Genomic DNA, 27,057 nt, shown 5'->3' with positions numbered 1-27,057 from the left:
TTGATAGGCTTTTATGCTAATCCAAAGAATTTGAATTATTAAGTATCTTATGTACTATGAAGTATTTTCAGCAGGAAAGAGAGCTGTTCCACTTTTCCTTTTGGAAATAACAACTTAAGAGTAATGTGGACGCAGAACTGGAAGAGGATATTAAAAGTGGGGAGATGTGTTTGAAAGCCATGGCATCATTCAGATACTTCAATTTGGTTTCAAAAGTGTTTTCCTTTGTTTTTTAGGTTGATCGTCAACCCCAGTTTATTCAAGGCTACCGAGTGATGTACCGTCAGACTTCAGGCCTACAGGCTACTTCAACATGGCAGAATTTAGATGCCAAAGTCCCCACTGAGCGAAGCGCTGTCTTAGCCAATCTGAAAAAGGGAGTGACTTATGAAATTAAAGTTCGGCCATATTTTAATGAGTTCCAAGGAATGGATAGTGAATCTAAAACAGTTCGTACTACTGAAGAAGGTCAGTATTCTGATTTCTAATATATACCAAACTTAAACCATAATTAAATCAATTTCTGTTGAAGTTCTAGTCACCATCTTTAAAAGGGTAGCAAAAGGGAATCTAAAAGTGAATCCAGGAAGTGTCATTTCCCCCTTTAATTCTGAGAATGCCATAGAATCTAACAACTCAGAAAAATGACATTCAAGTGATTTGAAATTTTCTTAAAGCATTCACTTAAATCTTGTTTGTAAGTACACTGGAATTTGATTATAATGTTTTCCTTTTTTTTTTTTTTTTTACATACGGATTTAGCTCATTTGACTTCATTACAGGAAACCCAAGTGCACAGGCCACTCTTTGTCACTTCCCCCTTTTTGGTATAGTAAAGCACCATATTTTCTTTTATAATCCTCCTTCCCTGTGAAGTCTGATTCATAATTTCTAATCTGAAGTCCACATGCATGTCTGTAGTGGCATTCTTCTCAGGGAATGCTCCCTCTCCCTTACCCCTTTGTAAATTTTCTTGCCTGTACATACTTTAAAGTCAATCTGTGATAGACATGAAATTAATGTAGATCTCAACCAGTCCATTTTCTCGTGTATCCTTCACTAGAGCATCATCAAAAGTATGGAAAGTTAGATACCAAATATAATAAATTTCCCCCTTCTGTGCCTTTCTGCTAACTTTATGTACACTGCCCCAGGAAAGAGCCTTTCTTCTAAACACATTTTATATAAATAGATATAAGAGCAGCCTTAAAAAAAATGTGTGTAGGTTGTTCATGCTAACATGTAAACATTCATGTTTGACCAAGGAGCTTTTAAATTATACACATCATATAAGAAGCAACACAGGGAAATGTTATCTTCACAGTTTACAGTGTGATACACTGACATGGGTGTGTATTTTTAAAGGCATTACCTTTAGGATTTCTAACAAAAAATACCGAAATACTGAAAACTAATAATAGTATTTTCATCCCCCATTAAATTTTATATTGAAAATGTATAGAATCAGTGAGTACAGTGAGTAAATTTAATGCAGAATGCTACATTTGAAGCTTACTTCCAAAAATCAATGTCCCTGCAGTTAGACTTTTCCTTTGAATTAGATGTTTGTTGCCATTCGGTATATGCTCATCTCCGATTTCTGTGGCCTTCTAAAAAGAACAAATGGAACTCAGCGGGGCTGTGTCTGGGAACGATGAGTGGGTTCTTTCACATCTGTAGAAACAAGCTGAGCACTGGAATAACTGAGCTGTCAGGAAACAGGCATGGCCTGCTTGCCAAGCCATCAATAAGGCAAAGGAGAAACCAGTTCTCCAAAGTGTCACTTTTCAATGAAGTTCACTTAATAACGACAAAACTGGTAGGCAAACAAGTGAATTTATATCATTGAGCCATATTTTGGAGCCATGTTAACATAGAGATAAATAATAAAGAGCAGTATTGTGGTAACATGTCTCTAGTGTTTTATACTCAATGCAAAGAGGACCGTACCTCAGTGAAATATGCCATGACAGATTTATCAAACTTGGGAAACTTTATTGATAGACTTTTAAGATACCTTTTATGATTGAAGTATACACGTTTTCGAAGACCTAAAATAAACTATGTAGAGTTATGAAAGCATTAATCTTGATTGTAAGTACACTTTCATATCGCAGAATTCTTTGAATTTTGTTTTCAATATTAATGCTTTGACTTTTTCAACCTTTGGTTTAAACTCAGAGATTTACTGAGAATTGGTAAGTTTTCTGGCAAAATTAGTATGACTTAGTTCTCATATACATGGGGTGGAAGATGGTACACTCTAATATCATGAATTCTTTCTTATTCATCTTTTCTCAGTACGATTTTAATTAGTTATAGGAGAAACCATAAAGGAAGAGAACTATAGGACATTAAAATTTGTCCATCTCATATTTGACCTAACATGAACTCCTTTCATTCATATCTTCAGAGTTCCTTGCCCATCAGTATAAAATGTTTTAAATCTTAAATTATGGATCAGTTAATAACAGTCTATTAGTTTTTCTCAATATGAAAACAGAAGTGTCCTTTTTCTGTGGCTGAAATGTATTGCTGTGTTTCTCTTTTTATGTATTAAATGCAAACCAAAACAAAAAGATTGTCAATAATGCTATCACTCAGGAATTATGATTAACTAATGAAAATTTTGGAATGCATACTTTCAGAATATTTTTGATAGAAGTGTTTTTTGCTTTTCTTTTCAGAAAGGGAGCTATAGGGTCAAAAGAATCAAAATTCTAGAAGGAGGCATACCTGGGTTCAAATTCTCCCTTGTAGTTTGACTTAGATAATCTTTCTCAATAGCTTCTTTTTTCTTTTCTATCCTGAGTCCTCATGGATACTAGTCAGGTTCATTTCCGCAGAGCCACGATGGGAACTCCCGCCTTCTGTTTTCTTACCTGTTAGACTGAGATAAGAGTTGTTTTGGAGTTCCCGTTGTGGCTTAGTGGTTAACAAATCTGACTAGGAAACATGAGGTTGCAGGTTTAATCCCTGGCCTCTTTCAGTGGGTTAAGGATCTGGCGTTGCCATGAACTGTGGTGTAGGTTGCAAACATGGCTCGGATCCCAAGTTGCTGTGGCTCTGGCGTAGTCTGGCAGCTACAGCTCCAATTCGACCCTTAGCCTGGGAACCTCCATATGTCATGGGTGTAGCCCTCAAAAGACAAAAAAAAAAAAAAAAAAAAAAAGTTTTTTTTATTTCCTGAGATTATTGTGCATATTAAACCTGACACTTACCTCAGTTCTAGGCATATAGCAAACACTCTTTTGAATGTTATCTGACTGGTGTCCGTGAGGATGCAGGTTTGATCCCTGGCCTCACTCAGTGGGTTAAGGACCCAGTGTTGCTGTGAGCTCTGGTGTAAGCCAGAAGCTGTAGCGCCAATTTGACCCCTAGCCTGGGAACCTCCACATGCCGTGGGTGTGGTCCTAAAAAAAACCAAAAACCAAAAACCAAAAAAACATTATATTTAAAGGATTTTTTTTCTTTCTTTCTTTTTTTTTTTTTTTTTTTTTTTTTTTTTGCTATTTCTTAGGCCGCTCCCGCGGCATATGGAGGTCCCCAGGCTAGGGGTCGAATCGGAGCTGTAGCCACTGGCCTACGCCAGAGCCACAGCAATGCGGGATCCGAGCCGCGTCTGCAACCTACACCACAGCTCACGGCAACGCCGGATCGTTAACCCACTGAGCAAGAGCAGGGACCGAACCCTCAACCTCATGGTTCCTAGTCAGATTCATTAACCACTGCGCCACGATGGGAACTCCTATTTAAAGGATTTTTTAAAACCATCACTGTTAATGCAGAACTACTGGTAACCAAACCCTGCCGCATCTTGTCCTCATATTTGTGTTCTATAAGCAGTGTTAATGCACACCCAGACTTACAGTTTGTGTTCATTCTGCTCACTTCCTCCGCAGCCCCAAGTGCCCCACCACAATCTGTCACCGTGCTGACAGTTGGAAGCCACAATAGCACAAGTATTAGTGTTTCCTGGGATCCTCCTCCTCCAGATCATCAGAATGGAATTATCCAAGAATACAAGGTAGGGCCTGGATGAAGAAAGAAAGTTCACGGGCAGAAGTTCCCAGGGAAATCTCAGGGTCACCGGAATGAGGAACATTTCTAGTGGCCCCCTTACTGAGTTTGAGTGTACTGTCATTTTTTATATCTTTGTGTGCCAGATAAAGGAGCAAATGCATTCTACGTAGAACCTAATGCAAGGTTATGGATAACACAAGATAACTCAGTGGGACAAGTCAACTATAATGATGCAGTGTTTTTTTGTATAATGTGATTGCAGAACTTCAGAGATTATGAGGGATGGGATACAGGGTGGATGGTGAAGCCCTACCCCAGAAAGTGCCTTTATCTTTCTTGTTGGATTCTGTGTAATGGGCCTCAGAGCAGCTATTTTTAAACTGTATTCTCATAAAAGATGCTTCAGGGGGTTAAAAGTTGGGAGGGGTTAGGAGTGTGGGCAGTACCGGCTCCCACCTTAAATTCTGCATTTATCAAGTTATTGAGATTCTATAGAATATTTCACTTGGAAAAAGGGAGCTATTGAAAAAAACAAATTTTGCAAAAGTCTCATTTTCAATTGATGAATTTGTTACTATTTAGAAACAGTATATATATCCGTTGTTTTTTCACCATTATTTGAGAGACATTGTTTAAGGGACATAAGTTGTCTAACTTTGAGAAAGAAGATTCTGATTAATTGTGATGTGATTAGACCATGTGGGAGAGTAAAACACCTCGTTAAACCTTGTACAAATTCAAAACTATGGTGTTTTCCCATTAATAAATGTTTATAGAATTCTGGCAAAAGCATACTGAGTAGATCTATTAGAAAAGAAAACTAGACATGCCACCTCACTCCAGGAATTCATATTTGGTGGGTGAAATTAGGTTAAATAATTTCACTCAAAACATTGTTATTTCTAAAAAAAGAAATGAGAAATTTAAAATAGAATTTTAAGGCGTTCCCATCATGGCGCAGCGGAAATGAATCTGACTAGGAACCATGAAGTTTCGGGTTCAATCCCTGGCCTTGCTCAGTGAGTTAAAGATCTGGCATTGCCATGTGGCTGTGGCGTAGGCCAGCAGCTGTAGCTCCGATTTGACCGCTAGCCTGGGAACTTCCATATGCTGCAGGTGCGTCCCTGAAAAGTAAAAATAAAATAAAATAGAATTTTAACTTAATGGTTAAGTCACTGAAGCAAATGGACTAAATTTACATAAATCTGTATTTTAAAATTATTCCTATCACATTATATATAAATGTGAATAAGAAAATAAGAATAAGTGCCTTTACAGTAACATAATTATATTAATTCTGAAATTTTGTAAGTGTTAGGACACATTATTTTAAAATCAAATATTTATATATCCTGGGGTGTGTGTTTTGATAAGGTTAGAATTTTACATTTCTATCACCTAGGACTAAATATCATCAACTTCAATTTATTTAAATATTGGTTTTTTTCCACAACATAATAATTTTTCATAAGTTGTACATTTTCTTACTTATGTAAGATTGTCCTATTTTGGTAAAAATGTGTATATTTTGGTAAAGGCTAAATATTCCTCCATTACTAACTTGGGTTTCATAGACTAAATAGAAGTAATCTACAATTCAACGACATTATTTTAAAGAAAAATTTTCAGGAACTTACCTGTTTTAGAAACAAATCATATGTGTTCCTACTTAATGTGTCCCCATGTAGATTATAAATACTATATAATATAATATAAATAAGTATACACTTTTTATTAACACATTTTACAGTAACAGATTTCCATATCCCAGAAAGAAGTATGACTTAAAATTTGCCGTTTATTGGAAGTACAAGCCTAGCATCCCTCACATCCATATTTAAAGACTTCCTATCACTTTGTTCTCATGCATGTTTATGTGTGTGTAGATATGTTTTGATCAATATTAAGATTTATTACCGTCAGTGTAAATATTGGCTTTAATTTTATCTCAGTCAATACCTATAACTTTAGTCAATTACTCTTGTTAACTACTTATGTATAAGTTAATATTTTCTTAAATGAAATATAAATTATTTTGATGTATACCTATATACCTTGGATACTACAACTAATAATCACCATATTTTTAATAGATTATATGTATAATAAATCTTGATAAATAAATTAAGCAGAGGAATATATGTGTTTTAATCCATACCTAAAGGCTGTTTGCAACCAAGGACCACTTTCTAGGCTTTGCAAAGATATTAAGGGAATCATTGTACTGTGAGCAGTTTGATGGTGAAATATAAAGGAATGCTTCATAATTTTAGCTTCTTTTATGGTTCTTTTTTCAATACACACACTTGTACACCTGATCACATACATATATGTCATATGTATGTTCAGCAGAAATTAGGCTTAAGAAAATGTCATTTACAGATATTTTAATAAGCCTAGAAAATAGAAAATAGATTGGTCTCTATTAAAGAATCAATCATAATTAGATCATTTTATATTCTCTTATATAATTTTATATTCTTTTGTTATTCACTTTACATTTATATAGATCTGGTGTCTGGGGAATGAAACACGATTCCACATCAATAAAACTGTGGATGCAGCCATTCGATCTGTAATAATTGGTGGATTGTTCCCCGGTATTCAGTACCGGGTAGAGGTTGCAGCTAGTACCAGCGCAGGAGTTGGAGTAAAAAGTGAGCCACAGCCGATAATAATTGGTGAGTACCAATCTATACAGGCTGTGCTTTAGAATCAGTCAACTGGGATCAAGATAGATTATTTTTTGGAATCTACCATCGCAACAGTGGATATGTGGTAAATGAGTGATGAGATGTACACGTCACTTAGGCAATGGTTAACTGACTAGAGTTTCTAACAAAAATGCTAGCAATTGCTTGTGTTCTTAAGATTTCCACAAACTTTTTAATCAATAGCTTTATTTGTAATTTTGATGCCATTGAAATACAATAGGAAATGAGACATTTACTGAAGAAAGCTCATTATGTTTCAAATCTATATGCTTCCTCTTAGCCAAAAAAATGTCAAAAATTAACCAGAAACAGGCCAAAAGAAACTATGTAATCCAAATATACTATCCCAAAGAAGAAATCCCTCTTGAATCTCCTATCATTATTACAGAAAATTGCTCCCTATCACCATGAATTATGTTTGACTTTTCTTGAAAAATACATAAATAGAATCATACAGAATATAATATTTTGTATCTGGCTCCTTTCACTGACCATAATGTTTTTTAGATTCTCCTTTATATGTATTATGCAATTCATGTGTTTTATCTCTGGGAAGTTTTCAGTTGTGTGAATGTATCATATTTTGTTTCTCTCTTTTTCTCTTGAGAGAGTGTATAAGTTTTTTTGTTTTTTTTTTTGAGGACATATGTTTCTATTTATTTTTGAGAAATACCTAGAAGTGGAATTTCTGGGTAATAGCACCGATGTAGTTTGACTTTATAAGACACTCTAAATTTTTTTTTTAAATTGTATAATTTTATACTCTCACTAAGGATATGACTTCCAGTTTTTCTACCTTCTCACTAGCATTTGATGTTGCCATCTGTAAATTTAGCTATTCCAGTGAGTGTAAAATACCTCATTGTCATTTTAACTTTAATTTTCTTCGATTACTAATGATGTTGAACAACTTCACATGTGTTCATTGGCCATTCACATATTTTCTTTTGTAAAATTTCCAAGTCTTTGCCTTTTTAAAATGATGTTGTTTGGAGTTCCCCCTGTGGCATAGTGGGTTAATGATCTGGCTTGTCTCTATGGAGGCACCAGTTTAATTCCTGGGCCCAGTCCCTGGCCTGGTGCAGTGGGCTATGAATCCAGCTGCAGCTGTGGCATATCCAGCTGGGATTTGATCCCCGGCCTGGTAACTTCCATTTGCTGCAGGAGCAGCCAAAAGAAAAAAAATGGTGTCATTTTTTCATGATACTGATAAAGAGGTGTTATTTGTGCATTTTCAATATAAATTCTCTGTCATATATTGCATTGCAAATATTTTCTCCTAATCAATGGATTTCCTGTTCCTTTTCTTATTCTTTTTCTTTTCTTCTTTCTCTCTGTTTTTTTTTTTTTGCTTCTTAGGGCTGCATCGGCAGCATATGGAGGTTCCCAAGCTAGGGGTCGAATCACAGCCGGCCTACCCAACAGCCACAGCAACACAAGATCCAAGCCGAGTCTGTGACCTTCACCACAGCTCACAACAGTGCCGGATCCTTTAACCCACTGAGTGAGGCCAGGGGTCGAACCTGTGTCCTCATGGATACCAGTCAGATTTGTTTCTGCTGAGCTACAACAGTAACTCCCCTGTTCCTTTTCTTAATAGTGTCTTTTGATGAGCAAAAGTTTTAAATTTACATGATCTATAATTTATCAGAATTTTCTTTTGTGTTTAGTATTTTCTTATAAACCATGTCCTACCTCTAGATAGCAAAGGTATTGTCTTCCAGAAGCTTTTATATAGATTTAGCTTTCATGCTTAGGTCTATAATTCAACTTAAAATAATTGCATGTAGTTTGAGGGTTGAGGCTTATTTGTTTCTATTTGTATATCAAAATGCATAGGCACTTGTCACTGAAAAAAAACTTGCTTTCCAGAAGTTAACTATATTTGTGTGGTATTTGTTCCTGGGTTCCCTATATTCTTCCATTTCTTTATATATCTATCAACATGCTAAACCACACTATCTTGATTACTACAGCCTGTAGAAATTCTGGAAATCAGGTAATGTGAATACTCCATGATTTTCTTCTCCAAAGTTTTTTTTTTTTTTTTTTCCTTCTTTCTTTCTTTTTTCTTTTTGTCTTTTTGCTATTTCTTTGGGCCACTTCCGCGGCATATGGAGGTTCCCAGGCTAGGGGTCAAATCACTGCTATAGCCGCTGGCAGAGCCACAGCAACACGGGATCCGAGCCGCGTCTGCGACTTACACCACAGCTCACGGCAACGCCGGATCGTTAACCCACTGAGCAAGGGCAGGGACCAAACCCACAACCTCATGGTTCCTAGTCAGATTCGTTAACCACTGCGCCATGACGGGAACTCCCTCTTCTCCAAAGTTGTTTTGGCTATTACAGAACTTTTGCTTTTCCATGTACTTTTCAAGTCAGCTTGTCAGTTCTACAAAATTATGTTGAAATTGTGATTGAAAACATGGTGAATCTATACATAAAATTGGACAAATTAAACATTTTAATAGTCAGTCTTTCTCTTTTGGAACATGATGTACCTCTCTATTGTTTATTTTTATTTTCTTTCAACAGTATTTTGTAGTTTTCAGTTATGGTCTTAACACATGTTTTGTTAAGCTTTCTCCTGAGCATTTAATGTTTTTTACACTATTGTAAGTGGATTTATAAAATTCCTTTATCCAACTATTTTATGTTATATATGAATTTAACTTTATGTATTGCTTTTTTATCTTAGGAGCTTACTAAAACTTCACTCATTTATTTTAATAACTGCAAAATGCTTTTCCCAATTGTATTCAGATAATCATCTATTTTCTTCTTATTTGTGTCAGTATGGTAAAATTCTATTGAATAGTTTCAAAGGTTAATAAATCCTGCATTCCTGGGATCAATCCCATTTGGTCAGGATGTATTATGTTTTTTACAGATATTAATGGATTTGATATACATATATGTATATGTATAATATCATGAGGGATATTGAGTGATGGTTTTCTTCCAATGACTTTGTCAAGTTTTGGAACCAGAGTGTCTAACTTTACAAAATGGTTTGGGAAGTATTCTTTCCTCCTTTATATTCAGTAAGACTTTTTGTAGGCCTGGTGTTATTTCTTCTTTAAATACTTCTAGAATTCAGTGCTAATGTCTGTGTTTAGAGTTTTCTTTATGAATTATTTTTATTGTTATGAATTTATATTTGTGCAAATTTTTTTTCTTCTCTGTTGATTGTGGTAAATGGATTTTTGGTATTTGGTATTTTGAATTTGTCTAATCCATCCAAATTGTTGAATTTATTATCACTTGTTCATTTGCAATATCTCCTTATTTGTAAAATCTTTAATTGTAATGTTTGCTGGATGAGTAGCAGTGCCATTGCTTTTGTTCTTAAATACTGTGGATTTATGTTCTCTCTTTCTTCTCTCCTTTTTCATTTCCCCCTACCCTCTCTATTTCCTCTAATTTTAATCTTGATAAAGATTTATCAGTTTTGTTAATTCTTTCAAAGTATACACTTTTTATTTTATTTTTTTATCTTTTTGCCATTTCTTGGGCCACTCCCACAGCATATGGAGGTTCCCGGGCTAGGGGTCTAATCGGAGCCGAAGCCACCAGCCTACCCCAGAGCCACAGCAACGCGGGATCTGAGCCGCGTCTGCAACCTACACCACAACTCACGGCAATGCCAGATCCTTAACCCACTGAGCAAGGCCAGGGACCAAACCCGCAACCTTATGGTTCCTAGTCGGATTCGTTAACCACTGCGCCACGACGGGAGCTCCCACTTTTGATTTGTTATTTATTTCCTTTCTAACTAATGAATTTCTGATTTTTTTTCTTCAGCTTACTTTTATGTTGCTTATTTTTTTTTTTTTTTTGGTTTTTTGTTTAGTTTTGTTTTTGATCATGCCTGCAGCATGCAGAAGTTCCCGGGCCAGGGATCAAACCTGTGTCACAGCAGTGACCCAAGCCACAGTAGTGAAAACACTAGATCTTTGACTGCTAGGCTACCAGGGAACTCAACTTTTATGTTGCTTCTTAAAATAGAAACATATCAATGATTTGGACCTTTCTTCTTTGCTATTATGAATATTCAAAGTTATAAATTTTACTGTAAGCAGTTCTTCAGCTGAATCTTGTACTTGATATGTTGTGTTTCCATTTATCATAAAATTGAAAACACTTTTCACTTTCCCTGAAAAATTTTGTCTTTTTGCAGAAGTTATTTTGAAGTGTGTTAATTAAATTTCCAAATCTTTTGTGATTTTTCTAGATAGCTTTTATTGCTGATTTCTACTTCAATTCTACTAAGACCAGAGAATGTATTTTGTGTGAGTTTAGCCTTTTAAATATGGAAACTTATTTTATGGCCCAGAATTTTGTCTTAGTGAATGTTCTCTGTGTCTTTAAAACATACATTTACTTTTATTTTTCCGTTTTGGAATGGAATGTTCTATAAATGTCAGATCAAATCAATTGGTAGTGCTATTCATATCCTTAGTGATTTTCTATTTATGTATTCTTTTAATAAGAAAAGAGTGGAAATGTATTATAATTATAGATTTGTATATTTCTCCTTTTTGTTTAAATGGTTTTGTTTCATATATTTTACTACTCTGTTTTAACTGAATACCTTTTAGGATTATTTAGCTTCTTAATTAACTTACCCTTTATCTATCATTATAAATTGCCTCACTTTATTTCCTAGTAGATTCTTTCCTCTTGAGCTTACTCTGTCTGATGTTAGTACAGCCTTTTAGTGTTTGCATTTTGTGGTTTTTCCATCCTTTGATTTTAACCCCCGTATGTCTATGTTTAATGTATATTTCTATTACGTAAATTGCATATTGTTAGGCTTTATTTTTTATCCAATATGACAATCTTTGCCTTTTATTTGGAGTGTTAATTTTCTTTAATGTAATATTTATTGATGTTTTGGAGCTTAAATTACCCTTTGCTATTTACTTTTTATCTGACTTTGTTGCTATCTTCCTAATTTCTTGATTTCTTTTCAATGAAAAAAATAACTCTCTGTATTATATTTTATGGTCAGTATTGGATTATTAGGTATACCTCTTTTTGAAATGTTTACTATAGGATTAGCTTATAATATAAGGATCACAGAAAATACAATTCCATTTTCCTCCCTCTCAAGCTTTTTGCTATTGTTAAATCTGACTTCTACACATGTAATAAAAACAAGTATACGAACTAAAGTATTATTATTGGCTTTACTTTAAACAATCAACTATCTTTCAAATAAATTAAAATTAAGAAAAATACTTTATGTTACTCATCTTTTTCTGGTATTCTGTTCCTTAAACTGAATTTCTGCAGGCTCCCTGAGTTTTTACTAATCTCTTTAACTCAGGAATAGTATTCAACTATGTTTGGGCTCCCCCTCACTGCATCGCATTTTAGAAATTGTCTCAATAGAAAGCTACAAATATAATAAAATTCCCCTTGTTTATTTCCCTGTCCTCATAACCCTGCCCTTTTGTTTCACGTATTTTGGTTAGTCTTTTACTTGCTTATGGTTGGTTTGCATATCCCACTGCTATTATTTCCTCATGGGCAAAAGTGGAAGTATCTAGTGACTTATTCAACTTATACATTTTCCTGTTCTAGAATTTCCATTTGTTCTCTTTTACATTTTCAGTTTCCCTCTGAAATCTCCCTATGTTCATTCCTTATGTTTCTTTTAATTTAAATTCATAAACATATTGTAATAGCTGCTTTAAAGTCCTTTTCTCCTAGTTTCAAAATCCAGATCATCTCATGGTCTGTTTCTATTGATTACTGTTCCTCTTGATCTTGGGTTATCTTTTCCTCATTTTTGTTGTTGTTGTTATTGTTTTCACATGCCTGGTAATTTTTTACTATATAATGGATGTTGCAGATGACTTACTGTACAATTTCATGATCTCCTGAAGAGTGTTGTTTTTTTGTTTGTTTGTTTGTTTGTTTTCAGAGACAGTTATGTTACTGGTTGATTAATTTTGATCTTGCAGTGTTTGGCTTTTACATTTTCTTAGTATTGGCTATTTATGTTTTGACCATATTCTTTTTTTTTTTTTAACCATATTCTTAAGACAAAACCTCAGTTTGATTTTTACTTCTAAAGGACATGGTGCTTCCAGACTTTCAGTGAAAAAAGCCTAATATGTCCGTCTGGTTCCCCTAACCTGATGGAATTTAATATTCAAACACAATCTTCTCTGCAGTGGACATCAGCTGAAAAGTCTGTTCTGCCTCTTTAGTCTTTTACCTTTCGGTTTTCACCAGATCCTTGAAATTACCTTTCTGCATGCACAAGTCAGTGTTCACCCGAGGATCAAGGGAGAATTTATAGACAGATTTAAGAACATCACTCTCCCGTGGTTTCCTCTTTCTTATGGTTTCTCCTTCAATTTTCAGTCACACTGGCAGCTCTGAATGCTATCATTTAATATCTTCTATCAATAAGATTGAGACTTTTCAGCTTGGGTTCTAGTCCTCTAGCACTGCCTGGATTATGCTAAGGAGGCAGAAAGCCTCATAAATGCCAATTTTTTTCTTGCCTGGTTTTATGCTTTCAAGAGGCGTATATCTTAAGTTTTCCCTGCTTTTGTTTGTCTGTCTTCATCTTTTAAAAATATTCAGCATACTGCTAAATTCTGTAAAATTGTTTCTTTTACAAAGTACTTATTGTATAAGAAGAAAGTTAACATTTAGTCATAATGTTAGAATTTTTTAGATTCTCCAAGTATTCTTTATTTTATGTATTAAAAGCCTTTAAAAAGTTATAGTAGTATTAACTTTTCTTTAAATTGCCTTCCTTTTCTTAATTAGTCATACAGACTGAATTAATTTCTTAACCTGAGGGAAACCTATAATCTTACCCTTTTGAGATTTTCTAAAATAAATTGGAATAAGAAATACAAGTACACCCAAAAAGATTTAATGGATACATTACATATATGTCTATGTATATGTATGTGTGTGTGTACTTATTTCTGTGTGTTTTCTAAATAATATTTAGAATGTTTATGTTATTTAGAAATAGGCTATCAGTATTTTGCTTAAAAAAACAAAACAAACATATTTGAAAGGTGTAGTTTTCTATGAGAATGCCTAGATAAACAAAGCTTTTTTTCACTATCTCTCTAGCATATATATGGAAAAGATTGACTTAGTGTAGTTTTTCTAAATCAAAAATTAGGAAGATTACCAATTACCTATATTTCCCTTTCAGGTTTTCTTTTTCCTATTATCTTTGGTAATAAATATAATTCTCAAGCATGAGAAAGTTGGTTGGTTTTGCCTTTGGTTTTGATTTTCATTTGTAGTGACTTTTTGTTTCACAGTATTGGGGGGATTTATTGCATTGGGGAACAAGTAAAAAAAATGTAAGAATACCGTTTCCCCAAGCTCATGTCATGATAGTTAAGAAATGAACAATTGTGTAGTAACTTAAAATAATATTAGCTTAGATTATTTTAAATCAAATGGAAAGTTTTGCTTAACTCATATCATTTTTTAAAAACTGTTTAGGTGGATTGTATCTTTTAGTTTGTTTATGTGTCATACAATTTTTCAAATTTTTCTGTGAAATAAAAAATAATATTTCTATCTTCTTTTTAGGCAGTTAGAATACACGGTATCCAAGATGTAATTATAGAAAACAGAACTGTACCACTTGAAATAAACACACACACAACAGGCAAATTTCAACCTGAAAAGGCTATCTGTCCTCAAGAGATTTATTTCTTTTTAATATCTACTGTTGTACTGAAGAAGCTTTTAATTGTTTCTTTAATTACTCCTGCATATCTACCTTAACATCTTGTCTGATAACCTTATCTACACAACTGTTATTCCTTAGTTAAAAAGTGATTTAGTAATGGCTAATCTCCTTTCCTCTTTCAATTTACACTTTCTCTATTGTCGCTTCAGTACTGGAAATAGCACTTGAAGTGGCCCAAGACCACTCACTTCCCCTTTGCTTTAATTAAATCATGTATTGGCATTTGCTGTAATTTATGGATGATAATATTAGGGTTTTTTTATGCCAGTCAATGTACTGTTTCATTTATTCCTTCTCAGTATAGCTTTTATTCCAGAGAGTTACATTAAGGGATCATCAATTAAAATATTATACAAATATGATAAACAGCCTTACACAGGCTGAAAAGTAATATTGTCCTCTTGTCTACAGTTTCTACTGGTAAGGTGACTTTTGCATTAAAATGTCCATAATTTTATATTGTTGCAGCTACACACATACATGTGCAACTAAATACATTTAAATACATAAGCATCAAATATCACATCATGTAACAAACTTACATTAACTTAAAATTCTCAGTAATCTTGCTTAATAACACACCTATTGTTTCTTTAATCATTTGGCCATTTCATGCTTACCTTACATAGTTGATAATAATATGTGGAACAGCTGCAAACTTTCATAGTAATAGGTACAATTGAATCTGATGTGTCTAATTAATTTTTAGTCCAACAAATTAGTTTTGTTCTTCATTACTCTCCAATGGGAGGAAGACATTATATTTCATTATATTTTTTTTGTCCGTAAGAACAATGAAGCGTTACAGGTCACACACATCCCTTGTCTGTGCTCTAATTAGTCCAGCTGACAACGTTGTTTCAAAAATGCCAGCAGCACAAGAAATAGTAATACACCTTGGGTAACACAAATATTCCACTATATTAAATATGATACTTTATGGATCTTTACACAAAAGAAGGAAAATTTTTCTTTTCTCTTTGTGCTATAAGGTGTTTTCTTTTTAGTAACTACTAATGTTTAGCAAATCACCAGGTGTGTGTCTGTCTCATATTGAAAATATGAGCTCATTTTAAATACATTTTGACTACGTTTTTATGTATAATAATTAAGAGCAGATAGATTAGGAAGAATGAACCAGATTACTGTGTAAGTGTAGCTGGTTTTTAAATCTGGAATTTAACACAAAAGTCGTTTCAGGAATGGAATATTAGTCTGTGTAAAAAAATACTAGCAGCTATAGCAAACAAGTGGGCATTCTGATTGGCTTAACAAAATGAAAGTTTCTTTCTTATTCATAGTCCAGTCTAATATGGGTCAGCTGAATGGAGGAGGGGATATCTACTCTGTAAAGTTTTCTATGGAACTTGGATTCTTCCAGTCAGTGACTCTACCATCTCTTAGAGGGTTGGCATCCTGCAACAGATCCCTTGTTTCTCTCCAACACATTGGGAAGAGAGAGTGTGTCAAGTATTTTCACAGTGATATATGGGTCAGGTCCAGAAATAATATGCATCTGCCAGTATACAATTTGGTCAATATTCAGTCACTTTATTGCACTCAGCTACAAGGAAAACTAGGAAATATATGCTAATTTTCTGCCCTGGAAGAAAGGTGAAACCATTGTAAATAAGTTACCTGTGGTTTGCAGGACTCTTCACATCTTGATAATTTACAACTTATATTCCTACCTGAGTGGCTCTTAAAGTCTTTGCCATACATGGGCTGTAATTTTGAGTCACAAATTATTGTTCCTATTAACCTCTTTACATCCATCATTTCAATTACTCCTCCCAAATATATGAAATAGGCAATACTCTTGCCAACTAACAGAAAAAGAGGTTCAAAGAAATTGTGCCCTACATAAGCTCACTGGTTACTTAGCAGTAAGTGGCACAGATGATATTCAAGTGTGGAACTTCAAAGATCTTGCTTTTCTTAATATATTACAGTGCCATGATAACTAAAACAATGAAAATCACGCATTCCTTTAAAGTGATATGCTGAAATCCACCATTTATATTTTGCTTATGGTTTTTTAAACTGTTTAGTCACTAATGAGATATGATATTGACATAAGAAATCATTTAATTCCCAGTGTCTGAATTCATTAATCTGTTAAGTAAATACCTAAATCTTTGCTCTTTAGTGATATTAGGAGTCCATGAATTTTAAACCCGTTTAAAGGTGTTGATTGAGATTTTCTTTATTATTTCTGAGAGGTCTACATTGTCAGAAACATGAGTACTTCTGGAATAAACTTAGTCCAGATTCATTTAAATGTATGTTTTTATTATGTAGACTTTAGAATTAATTTTTAAGTTGTTTTATAGCCAACTTTGAAGTGGATATTCAAATTAGTTTCAGATACTCTAGGGGAATGTAGGAATGTTATCTTTTTGTGACACTTGAGATACTAATCTCTGTGAAAGATGTTTACATAATTGTCGTTGTTTAATAAAGTGAAGGATTTTTGATCAAAATACATTCTTTGGTAGATTATTAAGGGAATTTTTTTGGGGAATTCATGAACGTTTGTATTTTAGGCAGTGCCCAGAAGGGTAAGGTAATTTGCGAATATCTGCTGTTAAGTATTCTAATTGCTTTTTTTAAAAATGAAAATTATATTACAAAATGCTTTATCTTGCTGAAGAAAAGTTACTGTTGTTTCAGCTCAGCACTTGTTTTAGTATTTATTTATGAGGCAATAAATCAAGACTTCGTTCTGAATCTATCACAGCAAAACAAAACACAAGGGAGCAATGTTCTTAATCACATTTCAAACTTACGATTTGGTTCTTCTTTTGAAACATAAAATATGGTTATCAATAAATTGTGAACGACTCAGGCCACAGCAAATATTACTTGCTTCAAAGAACGTTCTAATCTTCTATACCTTTGGTGTCCCATCTATGTATTTTTGTACGGGTTTTTTTGCATTTATTTACTAACACTATTGTTTCTTCCATAGGGGGACGAAATGAAGTTGTCATTACTGAAAACAATAACAGCATAACTGAGCAAATCACTGATGTTGTGAAGCAACCAGCCTTTATAGCTGGTATTGGTGGTGCCTGCTGGGTAATTCTGATGGGTTTTAGCATTTGGTTGTATTGGCGAAGAAAGAAGAGAAAGGGACTCAGTAATTATGCTGGTAAGAGGCTATTTCCAGCTAAGAAAATGTTTTATCTTTAGGAATATGACAAAATTCAAGGGAGGGTACAAAAGGGAATAATGAATGGGTGGATATTTTTGGCTTATTTAAACAATTATAAACAACATGCTTTAAACCACCGCTCTTCACCATATCACATTATGACCATAAGACAGTCTTTTTGCTTGTATCTCCAATGAAGCATAAAAAGAGTGCACATTGATAAAATGAATAGTCATTTTTTCTCAACTAGTTCAACACACACACACACACACACACACACACACACTTTGCATTCTGACACCATTGTTTGAAAAGTACAGTTAAGGAAGAGCACTCCTAAAATGATGAGAAGAAAAAAAAAGATTTAAAATCCTCTTTTTTTTTTTTTTTGTATTTCAAGATAAAGAGTACAATAGGAAATGTGTCCCAGATGGAAAATAAAAACAAAGCAAAAAAATCTCAGGAGGATTGATGAGACTGATGAGGCATGAACTGAGTGATTTACTAGACACTTAATTAGGGTGTCTATCTCGAAGTGACCAAAAAGCATTTTAGAAGGAAGAAAAAGATGCAAAAAAAAAAAAAACAAAAACAAAGAAGACCCTAGGTGTCCTACTTGTTTGCAAAAATGTTTTCTTAGAATCCAGAACAGGAATTTTAAGTATGTCCAGAACCGTGAGCTTCAAAATACTTCCAAGACAGAGAGGCAGAGACAGAGAGAGAGGGGGAGAATTATCAAGTCAGTGATTGAAAAATGAACTCAAGAAGTTCCCATCATGGGGCAGTGGAAATGTATCTGACTAGGAACCATGAGGTTTCGGGTTCGATCCCTGGCCTCGCTCAGTGGGTTAAGGATCCAGTGTTGTCATGAGCTGTGGTGCAGGTCACAGGCGCGGCTCGGATCTGGCGTTGCTGTGGCTGTGGCATAGGCCAGCAGCAACAGCCTTGACTCGACCCCTATCTTGGGAACTTCCACATGCCGCTGCCAGTGCAGCCCTAAAAAGACAAAAGACAGGAAAAAAAAAAAATGAACTCAATACTGAAGTTATGTTCAATTACAGTTCACATGGCAATGCATTTTAAGTATTTTTCTCTGACAAAAGTGATCATCAAAAGAAATTGCCTCACAATATTTCATGCTTTCTATAATTTAAAAGAACAATTTTAATTTACCATCATCTTCCACATGTTTTAGAATTTTTGAGACATTTTATTCATCTTCTTTTTCTAATTTTAACTTTGTAAGAAGCTTAAATGTCTTAATAAGTGATTTTGACAGAAACCTCATTGCTTATTAAGCTTATCAGCTGCTGTAGTTCGTAGACTTCTAAGCTTCTGAAAATGTCTAAGTAGTGTAAAATGAAAGGAATAGCACCCAGTTGGTTATCCTGTTGGTTATTTGACAGCATTTAAATACGATCATTTGACTATTTTGACTTTATGGCTCATTTACATAGCTTATGAAAATAAAGTTTATTAGTTACTGGTTAGAATAAATTCCCAGGACTATAGAAGGTAGTATAGTGTACCCATTGAAAGGGGGCTTCCATACTTAATACCTAGCTATTGCCCTGCCATTCTTATTTCTTATTGGAAGCACCTTACTGCCCTATCAAGGAGGGATTCTTCCTGGAAAAGGATGCTGAGCAATAACTGTGGAGTGTCAGAGTCTTCAACATTAATGACACATTAGTGTTTCTTCTTATTTTGCAGTCCCTTCCTCTACTTTCATACCCTGAAAGCACTGTCCATCAACCTGTGTGTTTAGTCAGTCACCACATGCCATTTCATTTCTGTGACACACTCATGTGATTTAATTCAAAGACTATTTTATGTTTAATCTCTTAACTTGACTTCAGTGAAAAGAATAAAAGATGGACTATGTTAGTCACCTCAGTACAAAATTCTAAAATGTCCACATTTACAGTGTCGCCTTTAACCTGCACACATCTCCATTCACTCACTCCTTCCAAATAGCAGAGCTCTTGAAATTGGTAGGTTTGTGTTTTCTGTACAATTATGTCAGACAGCCTTTTTTCTTCTTTTTCTTCTTCTTTTTTAAAAGCAGTTCTTTGCAAAATCTATGCATTTAATTTGAAAATATCTGTTGTCTTTGAGCTTGACAAGAATAGTCCACTTTCTATGATCATTTCTCATTGTGATTGATGTCCATCGACTTGTAGAAGAACTGCAAACTCAGAAGGTGCTGTGCCCTTCAAATATTTTGGAATAAGGCCAAGCCAGAGAGCAGCCTTTTTGAACCTTTATATGTAATTGATAGATGGCTCACTCTCAGAATGGGCTCACCTTCAGGTGGTAATTTGCCTTCCAGCAACTGTTGTGCTCTTCTAGGTGAGAAGCAAATGAAAATCCAAACCACAGGTGCTTAGCATTGCATATCTGACTTGGTGGTATCTTCTGCCCATTTTCCTCCATAAATATCCTATCCTCCATGTTTTAATAAAAACTTTTATATTCTTATCATTATACAACTTAGACAATATGAGGATTTTCAATAGAAATGAGTCACGTAGTATGTTTTTATCTTATGTTTAAATTTCTGATATTTCATGGGTGAGCTAATGGTCCATTTTTGTAAGAGCACAGAGATTTTGTACAGGGATATTTTTCTCTGACATGTTTTATAAAAATTATAGAGAAAATATTCTGTGCATACTGGTTCTGTCTATATTTTGGTTATCATAAAAATTTCTCTGGGAATCTTACAATTTTACAAGCATGGAAATTAAACCCAGTAAAGTTAAAGCAATGTGATTTTCCTCACAAAATGGAAAGTCTAATGTTTTCACTTTTTACTACATAGCAATAGTAGTATACTCACTTTTTTCTTATTGATTTATGATAGTGGTAATAATTTTTTTCCTAATAAACAAATGTCTACTTTGGGATCAGTTTGTAAATTAACTTATAACAAAAGATGGTCTCATTTATTTCAAACCCCAAATTTCATCCTGGATTACACTTAAATAGCTGATGCAATTTATATATATTAAGAAATTTAATAATGCTAGACTTATCCTAAGTAGAATTGAAAACAGGTAAAATGTGATTTCAGCACTTGCTTTTTCCTACTTCATTCAAAATCTTGTTAATCACCAAAGGTAGATTTCAGCCACCAGATAGAAGACTTTTAACTAGCGAGGAGATGTAGAAGTACCTTGAAAGGTAGAGAATTTAACTCTCATAGGAGGCCTCCCACTCACTCTGTATAAGCAAAAGCGCACCCACTAACTTTCATTGTGTCTAGTCTGGCTCTCCATCATGTGTGAAATTATATTTGAATGCTTGGAAGAAAAGTTGAGAAAAATGATGTGATCTTTTTCTTAGGTATTTCTTAGGTTTGACAAAACCATCCTAAGACACTGAAAGATTTTATTGGATTTTCACTTTACGTTGTAAAAGCAACTCTCAAGAATTGACTGTTAACACACTTAAATGATCTGAGAGTAGGAGTTCCCCTCAGTTCATGAACCTGACTAGTATCCATGAGGACACGGGTTCGATTGCTGCTCTCGCTCAGTGGGTTAAGGATCTGGTGTTGCGGTGAGCTGTGGTGTAGGTCGCAGATGTGGCTTGGATCTCACGTTGCTGTGGCTGTGGTGTAGACTGGCGGCTACAGCTCCGATTCGACCCCTAGCCTGGGGACCTCCACATGCCGCAGGTACGGCCCTAAAAAAGACAAAAATAAATAAATAAATAAATAATCCAAGAGGAGAATATGGACTGAACATGTCTTGCTTCTTTACAGAGCAGAAAGTGGAGGCTTCTCCAGGGCATAGTTACACACCACCTTCCTATTCAGTTGTTTCCTATTTATCTTTCATTTAAATTCTTCAGACACAAACATGCACCACAGGTTTGCACATGGCTCAAAGAAGGGCAGCTGGAATGGGAACGGTATCCTCATATCTTACATTCTACGTGAAATCATTCTATACTTTTCTAGAACAACATGCAGTGTTATCTTACTCTTCATTGAGCACTAGCAGTCTTGCCTGTGAGGTGGCTGACTGCCAGAAGAATTCACTACCTGAGTTGTTACAGGGTGAAATAGAATTGCAAACACACTTGGGCAGAAAATACCAGGTGACTTTTGAATCTAGAGTAAATGTTTGAAAGTATGTATTATCGGTGTTTGAGAATAGAAAAATGAACAGCGTAAGTTTAGATAAAGCCCATGCAGCCTTCGTGAGGATTCTACGTATCATACAATAATCTTCACGAAGGCTACACGAATTTTTTCAAACTTATATTGTTCTCATTTCTATTAAGAATTTTTAAGCCTTTAACTTTTTGTTGCAGGTAAACATATTTTCAGTTTTAAGGGGGGGTTCTATTTTATGGATATTACCTCTGAGGATAACACATTTTGTTAAACTCAGTTAAATGTATACAGTGTAATGAGTGGGCAAATTATGAAATACCAAATGCTTCATGCACAGGTTTTAAACCGTTGTTGAAATTATTTGACAAAAGAATCCTAAGACAGCTACAAGATTTTATTGGAATTTTTAGACTCTGATTATCTGGGCTTGAGTTAATGCTTATTAAAAGAGGATTAATCTACATTCATAGTTGGGAAATAGCTTATCAGGAAAGGGAATGAGGCTTGGCTGGCAACATTAAAGTTTCCATTTGGAGTAGGAAAAGGTGGCCTACTAGAGATAGGCATTCTGAAAGCTTCCTTTCCTCCAAATGTCAATTTACCACATAGTTATGCTTCCCTTCCCCCTCAATTCTAGCAGGCATGAGATCAGGATTAATCCTTTCAGATAATAGTAGCAGTACTTTGTGTACGATATGAACTTGCAATGTCTCTTTGCCTTATTATATCTTTTATAAATATTGCAATAAATTCAGAATGTTTAATGCAATCTTAAAACATCATGGTATCTGTGGCACTTTTTGGAAACCTTAGCGCTCATCAGTATTAGCAACAAAAACTTCTGTATGTTGCTCCCTTGAAAATTCTTCATTTTAGATGCTAGCAGAAACTCCGGGTAAAGATTCACACTTACTTCAAGTTTAATTCTGTTAAGCACGAAGTCACTACCCTACGATGATCAGAACTCTGACTGGAGCAAGATTGTCCAACCACCTACCTTCCCCACCCTTTTGCTGTCAACTTTAAGGTAGTTCACCATCTCTGAAAGGAGCATGGCCTCAAAACAGATTTCAGTTTGTTGTGGCACTTATTTTTGTTTCTTTCTGCACACACATCAAATGCTGAGCAAAACACCAAATATGGTTTCCACCTTTGGAGTTACAATTTTTCATCTTTATTTCTACTCTGCTCTTAATCTCATAGTCTAATAGAATTCAGTTATTTTGGGTCTACTTTTCAAAATGGAACAAATCTAAAACTTTGGGAGCATGGAGAGAAAAGGAAATGCAGAAAAGTGTCCTCTTTCCCCTTGCTTTAAAAAGATAGCTAATCGACCTTGTTGTATAAGGGTGTCGGGTTTTTTTCTAATTTTTTTTCCATTGATAGAAACATACTAAATTGAAGATTCTCATATATACCAAATTGTGTTCATGGGCCATTTTAAGTCAATTATGTATTTACATAATGACTGTGTATTTTTGCCATTGTGTGGTTGGTATGCAGAGGTACAAAGATAAATGTCTTTATGAAATATTTTGACAAACAATTAGCAGTTCAGAGCTATTTGAAAACATTTTAATGATTTGGAATACAAATTGAAAATGGGGGAGTTCCCATTGACACAATGGGTTAAAAACCCAACCAGTATCCTTGAAGATGCCTGTTCCATCCCTGGCCTCACTCAGTGGGTTAAGGATCTGGCGTTTCTGGAAGCTGCAGTGTAGGTCTCAGATGCAGCTCAGGTCCCACGTTGCTGTGGCTGTGGTGTAGGGCAGCAGCTACAACTCCAGTTCGACCTGGGAACTTTCCTATGCCACAGGTACAGCCATATATATATATAATTTATATTTAAATATCTATAAATTTAAAAAATAGAAAATTGATATGGCTCGAATATTTTGAAATTTAAAATTCTTTTATTCACAACATTTCATTCTCCGATGGTAAATATGGGTGATACCATACAGTTTATATGCTAAGGTGTCTATAAATTAACCTTGACTTTTTTTATAATTTTTATTGTAGTAAAATACACATTACATAAAATTTTTCCCTTGACCATTTTTAAGTGTACAGTTCAGTGGCATTAAATACATCCGTGGTGTCATGCACCATCACCATCATCCATCTCCATAAAATCTTTCAATCTTCTAAAACTGAAAATCTATACCCAGTGAGCAATAACTCCCCATTCTCCCCTCCCCCAAACTCCTCTCAACCACTGTTCTACTTTCTGTCTCTTTGATTTTGATGACTCTTAAGTACCTCGGTGGACTCATACAATATTTGCCTTTTTGTGACTTACTTACTTCATTTAGCATAATGTCCCTGAAGTTACATCCAAGTTTTAGCATATGTCAGAATTTCCTCCCTTTTCTAGGCTGAATAATATTCCATTGCATCTATATATACACTTTGCTTATCCATTCATCAGTCAATGGATACTTGGTTTGCTTTCACATTTTAGCTACTGTAAATAATACAGTGGGGAGTTCCCATCGTGTAGCAGTGGAAACAAATCCGACTAGTATCCATGAGGAAGCAGGTTCGATTCCTGGCTTCACTCAGTGGGGTAAGGATCCAGCATTGCCATCAGCTGTGATGTAGGTTGCAGATGCAGCTCAGATTCCACATTGCTGTGACTGTGGCATAGGCTGGCAGCTGTAGTTCCCTAACCTGGGAACTTCCATATACCGCAGGTGTGACCCTAAAAAGCAAAATCATAATAATACAGTGAATATGGATATATAATATCTGTTTGAGACCCTGATTTTCAATTCCTTGGGGGTATATACCAAGTGGAATTGCTAGATCTTATGGTAATTCTGTGTTTAAATTTTTTGGGAACCAATGTACCATTTTCAACTATGACTGCCCCATTTTACCTTCCACCAATAGTGCGCAAGGGTTTCAATTTCTCCACATTCTCATTAATGCTTATTTCACGTTTCTTGCATAGTAGCCAGCCTAATAGGTATGAGATAGCATTTCATTGTAGTTTTGATTTGCATTTCCTTATGATTACTGAGGCTGAGCATCTTTTTGTGTGCTTCTTAGCCAATTGAATGGTATCTTTTGATAAGATTTTGAGTGATGCATCATAACACTTTGAAATTTGTAGTTTATGCAACATTTACCATCAGTAAGTACATAAAAGTTAAATTCAACTTAATTTCTCTGCCTCTCTCAGTTGTCCTCTTTTTCTCTCATATTATTTATTGCTTTGACAGTAACAGAGAATTTAGGTGAGGATAAAAGAGTGTCTAAATTAGAGAGAAATGCTCAGCTTCTCCCTACATATCTCTTAAAGAGCATATTTTGAGGTATAGCCCATCAATGCCTGCTTTATTGCGTATTCACAATGATATTCACAACATTACCTTAGCTCTTTTAGTAGAGTAAAACAATCACTTGATCGTCCATTAAAAAAAAATAAATAACTAAAAAGCCACATCAGATGGAAAGCTAATTAGCTGGACTGTTTTCACATTTTATGTTTTTCCTCATAATCAGGCCTTTATTTAATATCACCAGTGCTCAAGTTTTTTCAATAATTGTTTCAGATTAATTAGTTACTGTTGTTGTTGTTGTTGTTGTTAAAAGCAGTTTTAAAAGAGACCTGTGTGATGTGGACACACTGCTGGTTCTTAATTCCCAACCCTTAAGTGACTCCATCCGGAAGCAAATTAGTGATCAGTATTCTTTTATTTTCTCCAAGGAGCTGTCCATAGCCTGTCTTGGGCAGGTGCAAAAGTTATGTCAGAATTATTTTATAATGCGCTTGAGAAGTTACCTAAAAAGTTGATAAGGCAGTGTACTTAGGTGCTAGCAAGATGTTTCTGAAAGCACTGCCTCTTGAATTCTTGATAGATCTTTAGATTCTGATCATATTGCCTAATTATTATGCCATGAGAGATGTATTCTCAGATGACTTTAGGGAAGGGACTGGGAAAACGTATTTAGAAATTTATAAAACCTAAAGAATGATCATATTTATTAGCTCAGATTGGAGGAACAGGTAAATTATGTGAAGATTATCTAAATGAGAAAGCATTTACTATGTATATACTTTAAGTAACATTACCTCAGTTCATTAAAAATATGAATTACTTCAAGAAATTTTCTTTTATTTTCACTTTTGCTCACCAAGTAATCATAGTAAATATATTCAGTGTCTTACAAAGATAGGATATTTTGGATACACATCTGTGAAATGGTATTTTTTCCTTCATCCCTAGTGATTGGTTTAGCTGATCCATATTATTTTGATCAGAATTGCAATTTTTCAATCCATAAACATCTAAACATGAATTTTTTCCTGGTAATTTTCTAATTAAGTAATTTAGTGGCAAATTTTGATCTGAAATAATTTATATCTGAATTTTTTATAGACGTTGTCCCACTAGTCATGAATATTCACATTTCACTGCAAAAATAATAATTTTAAATGTAGTTGCTGCCTCAGACCCTCTCTGGAGTATGCATCATATTTCCGATCTCAGATCTAAAGCATTTTGAATTCCAAATAAATTTGCCTGCAGAAGTTTTGGATAAAGGTCGATGGACCCAAACTGATAGTTACCTTCTTTGACCAATCCTTGAAACCCACTTTCATGCTTTTAAATTTACAGAAGGGAATCAAGTGACCAGAGGGAGTGCAGTCTCTAGCTGTGACTCTACTGAATGCTTGTCGGTGTTGCTAATGAGTTCCAAACTTTTAAAAAGGACTTAAGTTTTGTACTATTGCATAAAATTAGAATAATTTCACTATTGGTTACTTGAAAGTTTCATTTCTAAGGGTTGGATGATGAAACAAAGCACTCAATACATTATGAAAATACTATTCTCTATTCTTTACAGTTCATATCTACTGTAATTGTAGTATTTCAACTCATCATGCTCATCAGTGTCCCTAAAAGGACCAGTGATGGAGAGGAATATGTTGTCAATCAGTACCTGTTTCAGTTTAGAAGGATGATATTATCTCTTTGAACTATTCTGTTTCAGTTTCTATTATTATGCATTATATACTATGCCCTCTAATTAGAACACATATATTAACATTAAAAGTCATAATTTGATCATTCCCCATTAATGCATGTCAATCTTCCAACACCATATCTATGCTAATTGACATCCAAATAAAAATTGCCCCTTTGACTTAACCATTTGTTTGGCTTAAAGAATTTTAAAATGTCTTATTAAAGTTGGAGCAGTGATTGCTTTGCTTTAGGCCAGATCACTACTTCTTACTCTCTGTACAATTATGTTAATTATATTTTGTTAAA

At 34.4% G+C, this 27,057-nt stretch overlaps 1 protein-coding gene across 50 annotated transcripts in view; it reads left to right on the top strand.

The window, feature by feature from the left end:
- The window catches only part of ROBO2 (roundabout guidance receptor 2), a 1,676,226-nt gene that overhangs the window by 1,598,552 nt on the left and 50,617 nt on the right, over positions 1-27,057 (top strand). For 47 of the 50 annotated variants that reach the window (XM_084991702.1, XM_084991700.1, XM_084991678.1 and 44 more), the window contains 4 exons: positions 237-468; positions 3,903-4,027; positions 6,533-6,704; positions 17,458-17,640. In XM_084991702.1, coding sequence (XP_084847828.1) covers positions 237-468; positions 3,903-4,027; positions 6,533-6,704; positions 17,458-17,640 — 712 coding nt within the window. The remainder of the gene's footprint in view (positions 1-236; positions 469-3,902; positions 4,028-6,532; positions 6,705-17,457; positions 17,641-27,057) is intronic. The other 3 variants (XM_084991709.1, XM_084991707.1, XM_084991693.1) reach the window with 1 other exon arrangement.

This window comes from Sus scrofa, chromosome 13 (assembly GCF_054392235.1).
Source record: "Sus scrofa isolate SSC_HxYL_T2T_F1_AM1 chromosome 13, Sscrofa_HxYL_maternal_Yorkshire_Landrace_v2.0, whole genome shotgun sequence".
Classification (NCBI taxonomy): Eukaryota; Metazoa; Chordata; class Mammalia; order Artiodactyla; family Suidae; genus Sus; species Sus scrofa.
The sequence above is the reverse complement of the archived record's forward strand: the minus strand, read 5'-3'. Positions and strand labels throughout refer to the sequence as shown.